Consider the following 17834-nt stretch of genomic DNA (forward strand, 5'->3'; position numbering starts at 1 on the left):
TCATCTGAGAACTGCCCTCAGTGTTCCATTTCATCTGAGAACTGCCCTCAGTGTTCCATTTCATCTGAGAACTGCCCTCAGTGTTCCATTTCATCTGAGAACTGCCCTCAGTGTTCCATTTCATCTGAGAACTGCCCTCAGTGTTCCATTTCATCTGAGAACTGCCCTCAGTGTTCCATTTCATCTGAGAACTGCCCTCAGTGTTCCATTTCATCTGAGAACTGCCCTCAGTGTTCCATTTCATCTGAGAACTGCCCTCAGTGTTCCATTTCATCTGAGAACTGCCCTCAGTGTTCCATTGCATCTGAGAACTGCCCTCAGTGTTCCATTGCATCTGAGAACTGCCCTCAGTGTTCCATTGCATCTGAGAACTGCCCTCAGTGTTCCATTGCATCTGAGAACTGCCCTCAGTGTTCCATTGCATCTGAGAACTGCCCTCAGTGTTCCATTGCATCTGAGAACTGCCCTCAGTGTTCCATTGCATCTGAGAACTGCCCTCAGTGTTCCATTGCATCTGAGAACTGCCCTCAGTGTTCCATTTCATCTGAGAACTGCCCTCAGTGTTCCATTGCATCTGAGAACTGCCCTCAGTGTTCCATTGCATCTGAGAACTGCCCTCAGTGTTCCATTTCATCTGAGAACTGCCCTCAGTGTTCCATTTCATCTGAGAACTGCCCTCAGTGTTCCATTTCATCTGAGAACTGCCCTCAGTGTTCCATTTCATCTGAGAACTGCCCTCAGTGTTCCATTTCATCTGAGAACTGCCCTCAGTGTTCCATTTAATCTGAGAACTGCCCTCAGTGTTCCATTTCATCTGAGAACTGCCCTCAGTGTTCCATTTCATCTGAGAACTGCCCTCAGTGTTCCATTTCATCTGAGAACTGCCCTCAGTGTTCCATTTCATCTGAGAACTGCCCTCAGTGTTCCATTTCATCTGAGAACTGCCCTCAGTGTTCCATTTCATCTGAGAACTGCCCTCAGTGTTCCATTTCATCTGAGAACTGCCCTCAGTGTTCCATTTCATCTGAGAACTGCCCTCAGTGTTCCATTTCATCTGAGAACTGCCCTCAGTGTTCCATTTCATCTGAGAACTGCCCTCAGTGTTCCATTTCATCTGAGAACTGCCCTCAGTGTTCCATTTCATCTGAGAACTGCCCTCAGTGTTCCATTTCATCTGAGAACTGCCCTCAGTGTTCCATTTCATCTGAGAACTGCCCTCAGTGTTCCATTTCATCTGAGAACTGCCCTCAGTGTTCCATTTCATCTGAGAACTGCCCTCAGTGTTCCATTTCATCTGAGAACTGCCCTCAGTGTTCCATTTCATCTGAGAACTGCCCTCAGTGTTCCATTTCATCTGAGAACTGCCCTCAGTGTTCCATTTCATCTGAGAACTGCCCTCAGTGTTCCATTTCATCTGAGAACTGCCCTCAGTGTTCCATTTCATCTGACAACTGCCCTCAGTGTTCCATTTCATCTGACAACTGCCCTCAGTGTTCCATTTCATCTGACAACTGCCCTCAGTGTTCCATTTCATCTGACAACTGCCCTCAGTGTTCCATTTGACATGCTTTGATTTGGACTCATACACCGACCGTTGCGTGCTCCAATGTTCATGCTCGAAGCACGGTAGTACGCATATTGAGAAACACCCAGTGTGTGTGTGTGCGTACGCACTGGGGACGTATGGGGATGTGATGTAGTACCTACCTCTCGACACAATCCTTAACAACTGCAAAGTTGCCGTCCCCTATGATCTTCCCCACCTTGTACTTGTCACTGATGATGGAGGAGGAGACCGACCTGTTCCCATTCACTATACAGGAGAGAGACGGGGGTAACAGAGGACACACAACCATGCTGTGAAACGTCCTGAGGATTGTGGGAGTAGCGTGATATGACCATATGTGCCAGTGCCAACCTGTACACACACACACACACACTACACACACACACACACACACACACACACACACACACACACACACACACACACACACACACACACACACACACACACACACACACACACACACACACACACACACACACACACACACACACACACACCTAACACACACACCTAACACACACACACACACACACAACACACACACACACACACACACACACACACACACACACACACACACACACACACACACACACACACACACACACACACACACACACACACACACACACACACACACACCCTAACACACACACCCTAACACACACACACCCTAACACACACACACACACACACCCTAACACACACACACCCTAACAAACACACCCTAACACACACACACCCTAACACACACACAGACGTCTACCTTCAGGGCTCAGATCATCTGTCTGGTTCGCTGCTCCGTTCACATCTGACGAGGCAGGATGAGGAGAAATCTGGAGAGAGAGAGGGGAGGAGAGAGGAGAAAGAGGAGAGAGGAGAGGGGGAAAGAGGAGAGAGGAGAGGGGGATGACAGGAGAGCAAGAGAGAAACGATGGGGGAGGAGAGAGGAGAGGGGGATGACAGGAGAGCAAGAGAGAAACGATGGGGGAAGAGGAGAGAGGAGAGGGGGATGACAGGAGAGAGGAGAGGGGGAGGGGGAAGAGGAGAGGGGATGACAGGAGAGAGAGAGGAGAGAGGGGATGACAGGAGAGAGAGAGGAGTGGAACAGGAGAGAGGAGAGGAGAGAGGGGATGACAGGAGAGGGTGGAAGAGGAGAGAGGAGAGGGAGAGAGGAGGAATGAAGGAGGGGGAATGACAGGAGAGAGAGAGAGGAGAGCGAGAGAGAGAGAGGAGAGGGGGAAGAGGAGAGGGGGATGACAGGAGAGAGAGAGAGGAGAGCGAGAGAGAGAGAGGAGAGGGGGAAAGAGGAGAGAGGAGAGGGGGAAGAGGAGAGAGAGAGAGAAGGAATGAAGGAGGGGGAATGACAGTAGAGCGAGAGAGAGGAGAGGAGAGGGGGATGACAGGAGAGAGGAGAGGGGGAAGAGGAGAGGGGGATGACAGGAGAGAGAGAGAGAGAGAGCGAGAGAGAGAGAGGAGAGGGGGAAAGAGGAGAGAGGAGAGGGGGAAGAGGAGAGAGAGAGAGAAGGAATGAAGGAGGGGGAATGACAGTAGAGCGAGAGAGAGGAGAGGAGAGGGGGATGACAGGAGAGGGGGGAAGAGGAGAGGGGGATGACAGGAGAGAGAGAGAGGAGAGCGAGAGAGAGAGAGAGAGAGGGGGGAAAGAGGAGAGAGGAGAGGGGGGAAGAAGAGAGAGGAGAGGGGGGAAGAGGAGAGAGGAGAGATATTAAAGGGCCAGTCTCCTTTAACCTCGTTTCCCTCCTGATTTACTTAACAAAAAGGAGATATTAAAGGGCCAGTCTCCTTTAACCTTGTTTCCCTTCTGATTTACTTAACAAAAAGGAGATATTAAAGGGCCAGTCTCCTTTAACCTCGTTTCCCTCCTGATTTACTTAACAAAAAGGAGATATTAAAGGGCCAGTCTCCTTTAACCTCGTTTCCCTCCTGATTTACTTAACAAAAAGGAGATATTAAAGGGCCAGTCTCCTTTAACCTCGTTTCCCTCCTGATTTACTTAAAGGAATATTGTTTTTCATCTGGAAAAATAACTGTAATGGGGCTTTAAGATGGAAGCTTTTCAGTACTACTTATTTAACTTTCTTATCTTTCTAATTTGTTCCTCCTCCATTTTCTCCTCTACCCGTTCTCCCTCCTCCCCCTTCTCTCCTCTCCCCCCTCCCGCTTCTCTCCTCTCCATCCTCCCCCTCCACCTTCTCTCCTCTCCCATCCTCCCCCTCCACCTTCTCTCCTCCCCCTTCTCTCCTCTCCCTCCTCCCCCTTCTCCTCCTCCTCCTCCTTCATCTCCATCCTCCCCCTCCACCTTCTCTCCTCTCCCCCTCCACCTTCTCTCCATCCTCCCCCTCCACCTTCTCTCCTCTCCATCCTCCCCCTCCACCTTCTCTCTCTCCCATCCTCCCCCTCCACCTTCTCTCCTCTCCCTTCTCTCCTCTCCCTCCTCCCCCTTCTCTCCTCTCCCTCCTCCCCCTTCTCCTCCTCCTCTATTTTCCTTCATCTCAATTCTCCTCCCTCCACCTTCTCTCCTCTCCCTCCTCCCCCTTCTCTCCTCTCCCTCCTTCTCCTCCTCCTCTATTTTCCTTCATCTCCATTCTCCTCCCTCCACCTTCTCTCCTCTCCCTCCTCCCCCTTCTCTCCTCTCCCTCCTCTCCTCTCCCTCCTCCCCCTTCTCTCCTCTCCCTCCTCCCCCCCTTCTCTCCTCTCCCTCCTCTCCCTTCTCCTCCTCCTCTATTTTCCTTCATCTCCATCCTCCTCCCTCCACCTTCTCTCCTCTCCCTCCTCTCCTCTCCCTCCTCCCCCTTCTCTCCTCTCCCTCCTCTCCCTTCTCCTCCTCCTCTATTTTCCTTCATCTCCATCCTCCCCCCTCCACCTTCTCTCCTCTCCCTCCTCTCCTCTCCCTCCTCCCCCTTCTCTCCTCTCCCTCCTCTCCCTTCTCCTCCTCCTCTATTTTCCTTCATCTCCATCCTCCCCCCTCCACCTTCTCTCCTCTCCCTCCTCTCCTCACCTTGAGGTTGCGTCGGGTCCCCGGGCTGGTAGGAGAGGGGCATGACCTTGCCGACTTAGCCACACCCACCTGAATTCCTGTCCCCTCAGTGGCTAGTGAGGAAAATCAGGAAAGACTTTCACTTCAGGCAGCCTATGAAATATTGTAGAGACCAGACATTTGATTTTGATTGGATTAAACTAAAAATCAGTTCTCTCATTACCTGGGCCAGGTGATTTGGTTCTGGGTGGAGTTCTGGGCGGGGTTTTGGGCGTGGTCACGCTGGAAGGTTTGGGAGACGACGGCTTCAGAGGAGTGGAGGAACGAGACATTTTCACCCTCGAGTCTTGGAGAGAAACACGTCCAAATGATTAACAACGACGTCTCTTGTCTAACAGTTTATTTAAATGAACACTTCCGAATATTTACATGGTTCCTCACCGGAATCAACACACTTAACTAAACGGTTAGTTTTACCGGTTAGTTTTACCGTACCGTTGAGGAACGCGGAAGCAGCCTTCCCGCTGTGTGTGATGGCGTAGTCGTCCTGAGTGTAACGGAACTTCTCCAGACCACATGCCATGAACACGTCATCATCACCGAAGAAGTCCTGCAGGCTGGTCACCTGTGGGAGGGGTTAGAGGTCAGAGGTCAGAGAGAAGAAGTCCTGCAGGCTGGTCACCTGTGGGAGGGGTTAGAGGTTAGAGGTCAGAGAGAAGAAGTCCTGCAGGCTGGTCACCTGTGGGAGGGGTTAGAGGTCAGAGAGAAGAAGTCCTGCAGGCTGGTCACCTGTGGGAGGGGTTAGAGGTCAGAGAGAAGAAGTCCTGCAGGCTGGTCACCTGTGGGAGGGGTTAGAGGTTAGAGGTCAGAGAGAAGAAGTCCTGCAGGCTGGTCACCTGTGGGGGGGATTAGAGGTTAGAGGTCAGAGAGAAGAAGTCCTGCAGGCTGGTCACCTGTGGGAGGGGTTAGAGGTTAGAGGTCAGAGAGAAGAAGTCCTGCAGGCTGGTCACCTGTGGGGGGGATTAGAGGTTAGAGGTCAGAGAGAAGAAGTCCTGCAGGCTGGTCACCTGTGGGGGGGATTAGAGGTTAGAGGTCAGAGAGAAGAAGTCCTGCAGGCTGGTCACCTGTGGGAGGGGTTAGAGGTTAGAGGTCAGAGAGAAGAAGTCCTGCAGGCTGGTCACCTGTGGGAGGGGTTAGAGGTTAGAGGTCAGAGAGAAGAAGTCCTGCAGGCTGGTCACCTGTGGGAGGGGTTAGAGGTTAGAGGTCAGAGAGAAGAAGTCCTGCAGGCTGGTCACCTGTGGGAGGGGTTAGAGGTTAGAGGTCAGAGAGAAGAAGTCCTGCAGGCTGGTCACCTGTGGGAGGGGTTAGAGGTTAGAGAGAAGAAGGCTGGTCACCTGTGGGGGTTAGAGGTTAGAGGTCATCTCTCCCACCCCCACCCCCTCTCTCTCACCCACTCTCTCTCCCCCCATCCCCCCCCTCTCTCTCACCCCCCCCTCTCTCACTCTCAGCTTGAGTACTATTCCATTGATGCTGAGAAACTGTGTGTGTGTGTGTGTGTGTGTGTGTGTGTGTGTGTGTGTGTGTGTGTGTGTGTGTGTGTGTGTGTGTGTGTGTGTGTGTGTGTGTGTGTGTGTGTGTGTGTGTGTACTCGGCACTGCTGGCGGCAAACTTGATCAGAATTCTAGGACATGCTTAGTCAGACTCTCTCTCTCTCTCACACACACAGTACATCAGACCTCAAACAGAGAAATGTCTAGTGGATTAAATACAAATTGTAGATCAAAATGACAGCAATTTGCTACAAACTGTAGACGAGAGAAAGAGAGAGAGAGTGACAGAGAGAGAGAGTGACAGAGAGAGAGACAGAGAGAGAGTGACAGAGAGAGAGTGACAGAGAGAGAGAGTGAGAGAGAATGACAGAGAGTGAGAGAGAGAGAGTGACAGAGAGTGAGAGAGAGAGAGTGACAGAGAGAGAGAGAGTGACAGAGAGAATGACAGAGCGAGAGAGAGAGACAGAGAGAGTGACAGAGAGAGAGAGAGTGACAGAGAGAGAGTGACAGAGAGAGAGTGACAGAGAGAGAGTGACAGAGAGTGAGAGTGAGAGAGAGGTTCTGCAGACAAGCTAATTACTTTCAGTTGCTAAGGAGAGACTGGCAAGATTTCTGTTCTGTTGGCTCGCCAGCCTGCACACTCACCAGACCTCTCACACACACAGGACAGTATCTTTTGTGTGACTGGGTGATTTCTCTCAGCTGTGTTCCAGTTGGTTTGACCAGTAGGACACTACAGTATGGAATAGACACAGACAATGACTCATCGCTTATAAACCTTTCTCTGTCTCTCTGTCTCTCTGTCTGTCACTCTCTCTCTCTGTCACTCTCTCTCTCTCTCTCTCTCTCTCTCTCTCTCTCTCTCTCTCTGTCTCTCTCTCTCTCTCACTCTCTCTCTCTGTCTCTGTCTCTGTCTCTCTCTCTCTCTCTCACTCTCTCTCTCTCTCTGTCACTCTCTCTCTCTCTGTCACTCTCTCTCTCTCATTTTGCTATGGGGCGGAGAGAAAGATTTGCAGTTTTACAGCAAATTGTCTTGCTGAAGGTCAGGTTCCCTGGGCAAGTGCCCAGGGAACCTGAGGGTCAGTAATTAGACCATGATTCCTACCAGTTTAGATAGCTGGCTAGACTAATTAATATAATTAGACCAAGTAACCAATCTAAAAACATGGGCCAATCGGGTGACTGTCAGTGACTGACATAACAAGAGAAAAAACTGCTGATGCACAAACTGACTCCGCTGTGTGTATTCTACTATTCTACCTAGCAACAGTAAGTTGTGAGCCCGACTCGGGGGCCCCTAGCGGCTGTGGCTTATGCCTAGGGCCGGCCCTGCTGCCTCTCCTCTCGTCCCCCTGAGGAGTCTTTCAGGATTTTCCCTCCTTTTCTGCAGCAGGAGCCCTGCAGCATACAAATTAATCTCCCCCCTTCTCATTCCCCACTCCCTCTCTCCCCTCATCTTTCCCCACTCCCTCTCTCCCCTCCTCTTTCCCGCCTCCCCCTCATCTTTCCCCACTCCCTCTCTCCCCTCCTCTTTCCCCCTTCCCCTTCTCTTTCCCCACTCCCTCTCCCCCTCCTCTTTCCCCCTCCCCCTCATCTCCCCTCCTCTTTCCCCCTCCCCTCATCTTTCCCCACTCCCTCTCTCCCCTCCTCTTTCCCCCCTTCCCCTTCTCTTTCCCCACTCCCTCTCTCCCCTCCTCTTTCCCCCTCCCCCTCATCTTTCCCCACTCCCTCTCTCCCCTCCTCTTTCCCCCCTTCCCCTTCTCTTTCCCCACTCCCTCTCTCCCCTCCTCTTTCCCGCCTCCCCCTCATCTTTCCCCCCTCTCCCCCTCCTCTTTCCCGCCTCCCCTCTCTTTCCCCACTCCCTCCCCCTCCTCTTTCCCCACTTCCCTTCTCATTCCCCACTCCCTCTCTCCCCCCTCTTTCCCCCTCCCCTCATCTTTCCCCACTCCCTCTCTCCCCTCCTCTTTCCCCCTCCCCCTCATCTTTCCCCACTCCCTCTCTCCCCTCCTCTTTCCCCCCTCCCCTCATCTTTCCCCACTCCCTCTCTCCCCTCCTCTTTCCCCCTCCCCCTCATCTTTCCCCACTCCCTCTCCCCCTCCTCTTTCCCCCTCCCCCTCATCTTTCCCCACTCCCTCTCTCCCCTCCTCTTTCCCGCCTCCCCCTCATCTTTCCCCACTCCCTCTCTCCCCTCCTCTTTCCCCCTCCCTCTCTCCTCTACCCCCCTCCGTCTCTCCTCACCCCTTTCTCCCTCTCTCCCCTCATCCCCCCATCTCTCCTCTTCTCTTCCCCCTCCCTCCTCCCTCTCCTCTCCTCCCTCTCTCTTCTGTATGACTGCGAGACTGCTTTAAGGTGGATGAACAAACTGAAAGGAGGGAGGGGCCCCAGAACAAACTGAAAGGAGGGAGGGGCCCAGAACAAACTGAAAGGAGGGCGGGGCCCCAGAACAAACTGAAAGGAGGGAGGGGCCCAGAACAAACTGAAAGGAGGGAGGGGCCCAGAACAAACTGAAAGGAGGGCGGGGCCCCAGAACAAACTGAAAGGAGGGAGGGGCCCAGAACAAACTGAAAGGAGGGAGGAGCCCAGAACATACTGAAAGGAGGGAGGAGCCCAGAACATACTGAAAGGAGGGAGGGGCCCAGAACATACTGAAAGGAGGGAGGGGCCCAGAACAAACTGAAAGGAGGGAGGGGCCCAGAACATACTGAAAGGAGGGAGGGGCACAGAACATACTGAAAGGAGGGAGGGGCCCAGAACACTTATTCGTCTTCTTCAGCAAGAACTACTATTAAATCAGCTCTCAGCCCATTCTAATGTTAGTATTCGGGGTAGGACCGGCTCAGGGAACAGAACAGAAAACTGGAAACTTGACGAACAGAACCAGGACCAAGAATAAAAGTGATCCATTCTGTTCCAGAACAGAACCGTTATTTTTAAAAGCATGGGAACCGGTTAATAATGTTATTTTGTGTTACGGCCATTTGTTTCGAGTCACTCCTCAAAACTCCTCAATGTCACCCAGGAACCGATTCCACTGTCTGTCTGCACCTCCCCTCTCCCTCAGAAGTCTACTGTAGCTACTGATGTAACACACGTGATTCAGAAACTAGGGAGAGAACTTTTCTATTAGAGAAGAACGGATGATCTCTTTTTTTCTTCTCCAATGCTAGTTACTACGGTTACCACGTTTCACATTGGATTTATTAACGACAAAAAGGTGAGACGTGTTTCATTTGAATTCGCGTGGCGTTCTGCACACACAAACTTGTTCGCTAGCTAGCTTGTTAGCTATCTCTGGTCTAGACATGGAAAACTCTAGACGCCATTATGTGAAATGGAACCGAGTGAGGGTCAAGGGTCAACGTTAGTTAATAAGACAACTCTCTCCTGAAGTTCAAAGATATTCAAAGTTCCTTCGTAGAAAGGGATTATTCTGCTGGTCTAATTCAGATTCACAACAAGATGTGTTTCAGGCCCAGGTCTCTCCTCACCTGTATGTCACACCCTACACTACACTTGTCTGTCCAATGTATGTGGACACCTGCTCGTCCAACATCTCATTCCAAAATCATGGACATTAATATGGAGTTGCTGCTATAACAGCCTCCACTCTTCTGGGAAGGCTTTCCACTAGATGTTGGAACATTGATGCAATAACAGCCTCCACTCTTCTGGGAAGGCTTTCCACTAGATGTTGGAACATTGCTGCTATAACAGCCTCCACTCTTCTGGGAAGGCTTTCCACTAGATGTTGGAACATTGCTGCTATAACAGCCTCCACTCTTCTGGGAAGGCTTTCCACTAGATGTTGGAACATTGCTGTTATAACAGCCTCCACTCTTCTGCGAAGGCTTTCCACTAGATGCTGGAACATTGCTGCTATAACAGCCTCCACTCTTCTGGGAAGGCTTTCCACTAGATGTTGGAACATTGCTGCAGGGACTTGCTTCCATTCAGCTACAAGAGCATTAGTGAGGTCGGGCACTGATGTTGGGGGCGATTAGGCCTGGCTCGCAGTCGGCGTTCCAATTCATCCCAAAGGTGTTCGATGGGGTTGAGGTCAGGGCTCTGTGCAGGCCAGTCAAGTTCTTCCACACCGATCTCAACAAACCATTTCTGTATGGAACTCGCTTTGTGCACGGGGGCATTGTCATACCGAAACAGGAAAGGACGTTTCCCAAACTGTTGTCACAAAGTTGGAAGCACAGAATCTTCTAGAATGTCATTGTTATGCTGTAGCGGTAAGATTTCCCTTCACTGGTTCCAGAGGCAGTTTGGAACTCGGCAGCGAGTGTTGCAACCGAGGACAGACGATTGTCATGCGATTTTTACGGCTTGTGTGGCCTACCACTTCACACCTGACCTGTTGTTGCTCCAAAGACGTTTCCACTTCACAATAACATCACTTACTAGTTGACCTGAGCAGCTCTAGCAGGGCAGAAATTTGACGAACTGACTTGTTGGAAAGGTGGCTTCCTACGATGGTGCCACATTGAAAGTCATTGAGCTCTTCAGTAAGGACATTCTACTGACAATGTTTGTCTATGGAGATTGCATGGCTGTGTGCTTGATTTTATACACCTGTCAGCAACGGGTGTGGCTGAAATAGACGAATCTACTCATTTGAAGGGGTGTCCACAAACTTTTGTATATACAGTGTAGTTTACCCGTTCCATAGCAAGCTCCTCTATCCATTGGTGAAGTCATTTAATATTGAGCAAAATGTTTTTTTTTTTTTTTTTAAATAAATAAAAAATAAGTTCAGAGTTCTAACAAGGAACTCTTTGGGTTGAACCGGTTCAGAACTTTATTTATGCTGGTCGGAACAGTGGTACGGAACAACAACAAAAAGAATGGTTCCGATCAAAACGGAACCGTTAGAAAATCATTTTGGTTCTAACAACTTGAATAGAAGTAAAGTTAAGGGGTGATGAAGGTTCTGATTCTAATACATCTCTTTCTCTCTCTAATGCTAATTGACACAGATAAATACATCTCTTTCTCTCTAATGCTAATTGACACAGATAAATACATCTCTCTGTCTCTCTCTAATGCTTATTGACACAGATAAATACATCTCTCTGTCTCTCTAATGCTTATTGACACAGATAAATACATCTCTCTGTCTCTCTCTAATGCTTATTGACACAGATAAATACATCTCTCTGTCTCTCTCTGATGCTTATTGACACAGATAAATACATCTCTCTGTCTCTCTAATGCTTATTGACACAGATAAATACATCTCTCTGTCTCTCTCTCTAATGCTTATTGACACAGATAAATACATCTCTCTGTCTCTCTCTCTAATGCTTATTGACACAGATAAATACATCTCTCTGTCTCTCTCTAATGCTAATTGACACAGATAAATACATCTCTGTCTCTCTAATGCTTATTGACACAGATAAATACATCTCTCTGTCTCTGTAATGCTTATTGACACAGATAAATACATCTCTCTAATGCTTATTGACACAGATAAATACATCTCTCTGTCTAATGCTTATTGACACAGATAAATACATCTCTCTGTCTCTCTCTCTAATGCTTATTGACACAGATAAATACATCTCTCTGTCTCTCTCTAATGCTTATTGACACAGATAAATACATCTCTGTCTCTCTCTAATGCTTATTGACACAGATAAATACATCTCTCTGTCTCTCTCTCTAATGCTTATTGATACAGATAAATACATCTCTCTGTCTCTCTCTAATGCTTATTGACACAGATAAATACATCTCTCTGTCTCTCTCTAATGCTTATTGACACAGATAAATACATCTCTCTCTCTAATGCTTATTGACACAGATAAATACATCTCTCTGTCTCTCTCTCTGATGCTTATCTTACCTGTTTCCCGTCCTACCTGTTTCCTGTTTCCCGTCCTACCTGTTTCCTGTCCTACCTGTTTCCCGTCCTACCTGTTTCCCGTCCTACCTGTTTCCTGTTTCCCGTCCCACCTGTTTCCCGTCCTACCTGTTTCCCATCCTACCTGTTTCTTGTTTCCCGTCCCACCTGTTTCCCATCCTACCTGTTTCCCGTCCTACCTGTTTCTTGTTTCCCATCCTACCTGTTTCTCGTCCTACTTGTTTCTTGTTTCCCGTCCCACCTGTTTCCCATCCTACCTGTTTCCCAAACCCAGCTGTTTCCTGTTTCCCGTCCTACCTGTTTCCCATCCTACCTGTTTCCCATTCTACCTGTTTCCTGTCCCACCTGTTTCCCCTCCTACCTGTTTCCCGTCCCATCTGTTTCCCAATCTACCTATTTCCCGTCCTACCTGTTTCCCGTCCTACCTGTTTCCCATCCTACCTGTTTCCTGTTTCCCGTCCTACCTGTTTCCCATCCTACCTGTTTCCCATCCTACCTGTTTCTCATCCTACCTGTTTCCTGTTTCCTGTCCTACCTGTTTCCTGTCCTACCTGTTTCCCCATCCTACCTGTTTCCCATCCTACCTGTTTCCTGTTTCCCGTCCTACCTGTTTCCCGTCCTACCCGTTTCCCGTCCTACCTGTTTCCTGTTTCCCATCCTACCTGTTTCCTGTTTCCCGTCCTACATGTTTCCCATCCTACCTGTTTCCTGTTTCCCGTCCTACCTGTTTCCCATCCTACCTGTTTCCCATCCTACCTGTTTCCCGGGATACCTGTTTCCCATCCTACCTGTTTCCTGTTTCCCATCCTACCTGTTTCCTGTCCTACCTGTTTCCCATCCTACCTGTTTCCCATCCTACCTGTTTCCTGTTTCCCGTCCTACCTGTTTCCCATCCTACCTGTTTCCTATCCTACCTGTTTCCCATCCTACCTGTTTCCCATCCTACCTGTTTCCTGTTTCCCGTCCTACCTGTTTCCCATCCTACCTGTTTCCCATCCTACCTGTTTCCCATCCTACCTGTTTCCTGTTTCCCATCCTACCTGTTTCCCCTCCTACCTGTTTCCCATCCCACCTGTTTCCCATCCCACCTGTTTCCCGTCCCACCTGTTTCCCGTCCCACCTGTTTCCCATCCTACCTGTTTCCCCTCCTACCTGTTTCCCATCCCACCTGTTTCCCATCCTACCTGTTTCCCATCCTACCTGTTTCCTGTTTCCCGTCCTACCTGTTTCTCATCCTACCTGTTTCCTGTTTCCCGTCCTACCTGTTTCCCGTCCCACCTGTTTCCCGTCCCACCTGTTTCCCATCCCACCTGTTTCCCATCCCACCTGTTTCCCGTCCCACCTGTTTCCCATCCCACCTGTTTCCCATCCCACCTGTTTCCCATCCCACCTGTTTCTCATCCTACCTGTTTCTCATCCTACCTGTTTCTCATCCTACCTGTTTCCATCCTACCTGTTTCCCATCCTACCTGTTTCCCATCCTACCTGTTTCCAGTCCCACCTGTTTCCCATCCTACCTGTTTCCTGTCCTACCTGTTTCCTGTCCCACCTGTTTCCAGTCCCACCTGTTTCCAGTCCTACCTGTTTCCAGTCCTACCTGTTTCTCATCCTACCTGTTTCTCATCCTACCTGTTTGTCATCCTACCTGTTTCCCTTCCTACCTGTTTCCTGTCCTACCTGTTTCCAGTCCCACCTGTTTCCAGTCCTACCTGTTTCTCATCCTACCTGTTTCCCATCCAGTGTATAAAGCCTCTTGACGGCACCAGAGTCCAGTTTGATGGCTTCAGTGATATCCTCCAGAACCTGGTCGAAGGAATGCGCCGTCTTCTTGTTCAATAAAATCCTGACTGCTTTCCTGGGCTTCACTCCACTACGAATCACCGTGACCAGCTTAGGTTTTATAAAGTCATTACTCTCTCTGACCAGCTGTTGACCGCCCGGGCACGGACCCGGGACAGACCCAGACCGCGTCCCAGGGGCAGTAGGGGAACCGCTAGAGGTGCCAGCGGTAACACCGGGCTTCCAGTTTGGGTTGTTGATCTTGGTGTAGTCCAGTTTACGATAGGGCTCGTTGGACGCACACACGTAACAGTCACCTGGGAGGAGAGACATTATGAATACATCACACACACACACACACACACACACACACACACACACACACACACACACACACACACACACACACACACACACACACACACACACACACACACACACACACACACACACACACACACACACACACACACACACACACACACACACACACACACACACACGTAACAGTCACCTGGAGGAGAGACATTATGAATACATCACACACACACACACACACACACACACACACACACACACACACACACACACACACACACACACACACACACACACACACACACACACACACACACACACACACGTAACAGTCACCTGGAGGAGAGACACTCGTCCCAGTTCAATACTCTCTTCAGGACATGACTAGATGTCTTTCATGTGATATGGCGAGGCAGTATTAAACTCAGAGGTCACACCGTGTGTGTGTGTGTGTGTGTGTGTGTGTGTGTGTGTGTGTGTGTGTGTGTGTGTGTGTGTGTGTGTGTGTGTGTGTGTGTGTGTGTGTGTGTGTGTGTGTGTGTGTGTGTGTGTGTGTGTCAGAGCGATCTCCCTCCTCAGGAGCAGAGTGAACAGAGCAGTAGAGGCTGTAGTGGGGGCATCCTAAAATAGCACCCTATTCCCTACATAGTGCACTACAGACTGGGGGCCCATAGTACACTACAGACTGGGGGCCCATAGTGCACTACAGACTGGGGGCCCATAGTGCACTACAGACTGGGGGCCCATAGTACACTACAGACTGGGGGCCCATAGTACACTACAGACTGGGGGCCCATAGTACACTACAGACTGGGGACCCATAGTACACTACAGACTGGGGGCCCACAGTGCACTACAGACTGGGGGCCCACAGTGCACTACAGACTGGGGGCCCACAGTGCACTACAGACTGGGGGCCCATAGTACACTACAGACTGGGGAGGGTGCTATTTCTGATGCAGCCTTGGTGTCAGGCTTCATCACATCTATCATACCAACCTCTGTTTTAGGACTGCATCTCCTTGGAGTGCTCGCTGTTGCTACCTTAAAAGGAATTTCTGCACACCTCTCATCCTCCCTTCTCCTCTCCCCTCCTCTACCCCCCTCTCCCCAGCTCCTCTTCTCTCCTTCTTATTCTCTCCCCTCCTCCTCCCCTTTCCTCTCTCCCCTCTACCCCCCTCCTTTCCTCTCCCCTCCTCTACCCCCTCCTCTGCTCTACCTCCCTCTCTCCTCCTCTACCCACCTCTCCCCTCCTCTACCCCACCTCTCCCCTCCTCTACCCCCCTCCTCTCCTCTACCTCCCCTCGACCCCCCTCTCCTCACCTCACGTCTCCTCTCCCTGCTCTCCTCTACTGTATTCTCCGGTATTCTTTGATAACACTGTTTGACCTTGGTACTTGGTGACATTAGTAGCTATTCAAATACCTGGAGGATAGATAGTGAATGCAATTCTGCCAGTGTGGAGTGTGTGTGTTACAGTCCTATTTGCATAAGGTAATGACAGTGCTAGTCAAACACGTTGGGCCATTTTTGCATAATCCTCCACGGGAACCTGCGCTTAGTTTAATTAGGCATAATGTTCTCTTCTTATTTTGGGTCGTTTTAGAATAATTGCTTTGTGGACAAAAAAAATGACCCCACCCCTTTAATTCCAGTAAATTAACTTTTGGGTGTTTCTACTGAGCAAGTTACTGACCAGGTTGAGTTACACTCTTCATCACCAGGTGAACTTTTGGGGGAGAAGCGAAATAAGACTATTGAGATGAAGGAGAGGAGGAGGAGGAGGGTTCTATAGTCTATTGAGATGAAGGAGAGGAGGAGGAGGAGGAGGGTTCTATAGTCTATTGAGATGAAGGAGGAGGAGGAGGATGGTTCTATAGTATATTGAGATGAAGGAGGAGGAGGAGGGTTCTATAGTCTATTGAGATGAAGAGGAGGAGGGGAGGGTTCTATAGAGATGAAGGAGGAGGGTTCTATTGAGATGAAGGAGAGAGGAAGATGGTTCTATAGTATATTGAGATGAAGGAGGAGGAGGGTTCTATAGTCTATTGAGATGAAGAGGAGGAGGAGGAGGGTTCTATAGTCTATTGAGATGAAGGAGGAGGGTTCTATAGTCTATTGAGATGAAGGAGAGGAGGAAGATGGTTCTATAGTATATTGAGATGAAGGAGGAGGAGGGTTCTATAGTCTATTGAGATGAAGAGGAGGAGGAGGAGGGTTCTATAGTCTATTGAGATGAAGAGGAGGAGGAGGAGGGTTCTATAGTCTATTGAGATGAAGGAGGAGGAGGAGGGTTCTATAGTATATTGAGATGGAGGAGGAGGAGGAGGGTTCTATAGTCTATTGAGATGAAGGAGAGGAGGAGGAGGATGGTTCTATAGTATATTGAGATGGAGGAGGAGGAGGGTTCTATAGTCTATTGAGATGGAGGAGGAGGAGGGTTCTATAGTCTATTGAGATGGAGGAGGGTTCTATAGTCTATTGAGATGGAGGAGGAGGGTTCTATAGTCTATTGAGATGAAGAGGAGGAGGGTTCTATAGTCTATTGAGATGGAGGAGGGTTCTATAGTCTATTGAGATGAAGAGGAGGAGGAGGAGGGTTCTATAGTCTATTGAGATGAAGGAGGAGGAGGAGGAGGAGGGTTCTATAGTATATTGAGATGAAGGAGGAGGAGGAGGAGGGTTCTATAGTCTATTGAGATGGAGGAGGGTTCTATAGTCTATTGAGATGAAGAGGAGGAGGAGGGTTCTATAGTCTATTGAGATGAAGGAGGAGGAGGGTTCTATAGTATATTGAGATGAAGGAGGAGGAGGGTTCTATAGTCTATTGAGATGGAGGAGGAGGGTTCTATAGTCTATTGAGATGAAGGAGAGGAGGAGGAGGAGGAGGGTTCTATAGTCTATTGAGATGAAGGAGAGGAGGAGGAGGATGGTTCTATAGTATATTGAGATGAAGGAGGAGGAGGGTTCTATAGTCTATTGAGATGAAGAGGAGGAGGAGGAGGGTTCTATAGTCTATTGAGATGAAGGAGGAGGGTTCTATAGTCTATTGAGATGAAGGAGAGGAGGAAGATGGTTCTATAGTATATTGAGATGAAGGAGGAGGAGGGTTCTATAGTCTATTGAGATGAAGAGGAGGAGGAGGAGGGTTCTATAGTCTATTGAGATGAAGGAGGAGGAGGAGGGTTCTATAGTCTATTGAGATGAAGGAGGAGGAGGAGGGTTCTATAGTATATTGAGATGAAGGAGGAGGAGGAGGGTTCTATAGTCTATTGAGATGAAGGAGAGGAGGAGGAGGATGGTTCTATAGTATATTGAGATGAAGGAGAGGAGGAGGAGGGTTCTATAGTCTATTGAGATGAAGAGGAGGAGGAGGGTTCTATAGTCTATTGAGATGGAGGAGGGTTCTATAGTCTATTGAGATGGAGAGGAGGGTTCTATAGTCTATTGAGATGAAGAGGAGGAGGAGGAGGGTTCTATAGTCTATTGAGATGGAGGAGGGTTCTATAGTCTATTGAGATGAAGAGGAGGAGGAGGAGGGTTCTATAGTCTATTGAGATGAAGGAGGAGGAGGAGGAGGAGGGTTCTATAGTATATTGAGATGAAGGAGGAGGAGGAGGAGGGTTCTATAGTCTATTGAGATGGAGGAGGGTTCTATAGTCTATTGAGATGAAGAGGAGGAGGAGGGTTCTATAGTCTATTGAGATGAAGAGGAGGAGGAGGAGGGTTCTATAGTATATTGAGATG

At 49.4% G+C, this 17834-nt stretch overlaps 1 protein-coding gene across 1 annotated transcript in view; it reads right to left on the bottom strand.

Moving 5' to 3' along the window:
• The window catches only part of LOC124008445 (serine/threonine-protein kinase DCLK2-like), a 73519-nt gene that overhangs the window by 50709 nt on the left and 4976 nt on the right, over positions 1-17834 (bottom strand). The window contains exons 2-7 of the mRNA XM_046319727.1: positions 13716-14086; positions 5064-5193; positions 4792-4914; positions 4590-4681; positions 2337-2406; positions 1708-1813 (exon numbers count right to left, since the gene is read on the bottom strand). Of these exons, the coding sequence (XP_046175683.1) occupies positions 1708-1813; positions 2337-2406; positions 4590-4681; positions 4792-4914; positions 5064-5193; positions 13716-14086 (892 nt within the window). The remainder of the gene's footprint in view (positions 1-1707; positions 1814-2336; positions 2407-4589; positions 4682-4791; positions 4915-5063; positions 5194-13715; positions 14087-17834) is intronic.

Source organism: Oncorhynchus gorbuscha, linkage group LG21 (assembly GCF_021184085.1).
Source record: "Oncorhynchus gorbuscha isolate QuinsamMale2020 ecotype Even-year linkage group LG21, OgorEven_v1.0, whole genome shotgun sequence".
NCBI lineage: Eukaryota > Metazoa > Chordata > Actinopteri > Salmoniformes > Salmonidae > Oncorhynchus > Oncorhynchus gorbuscha.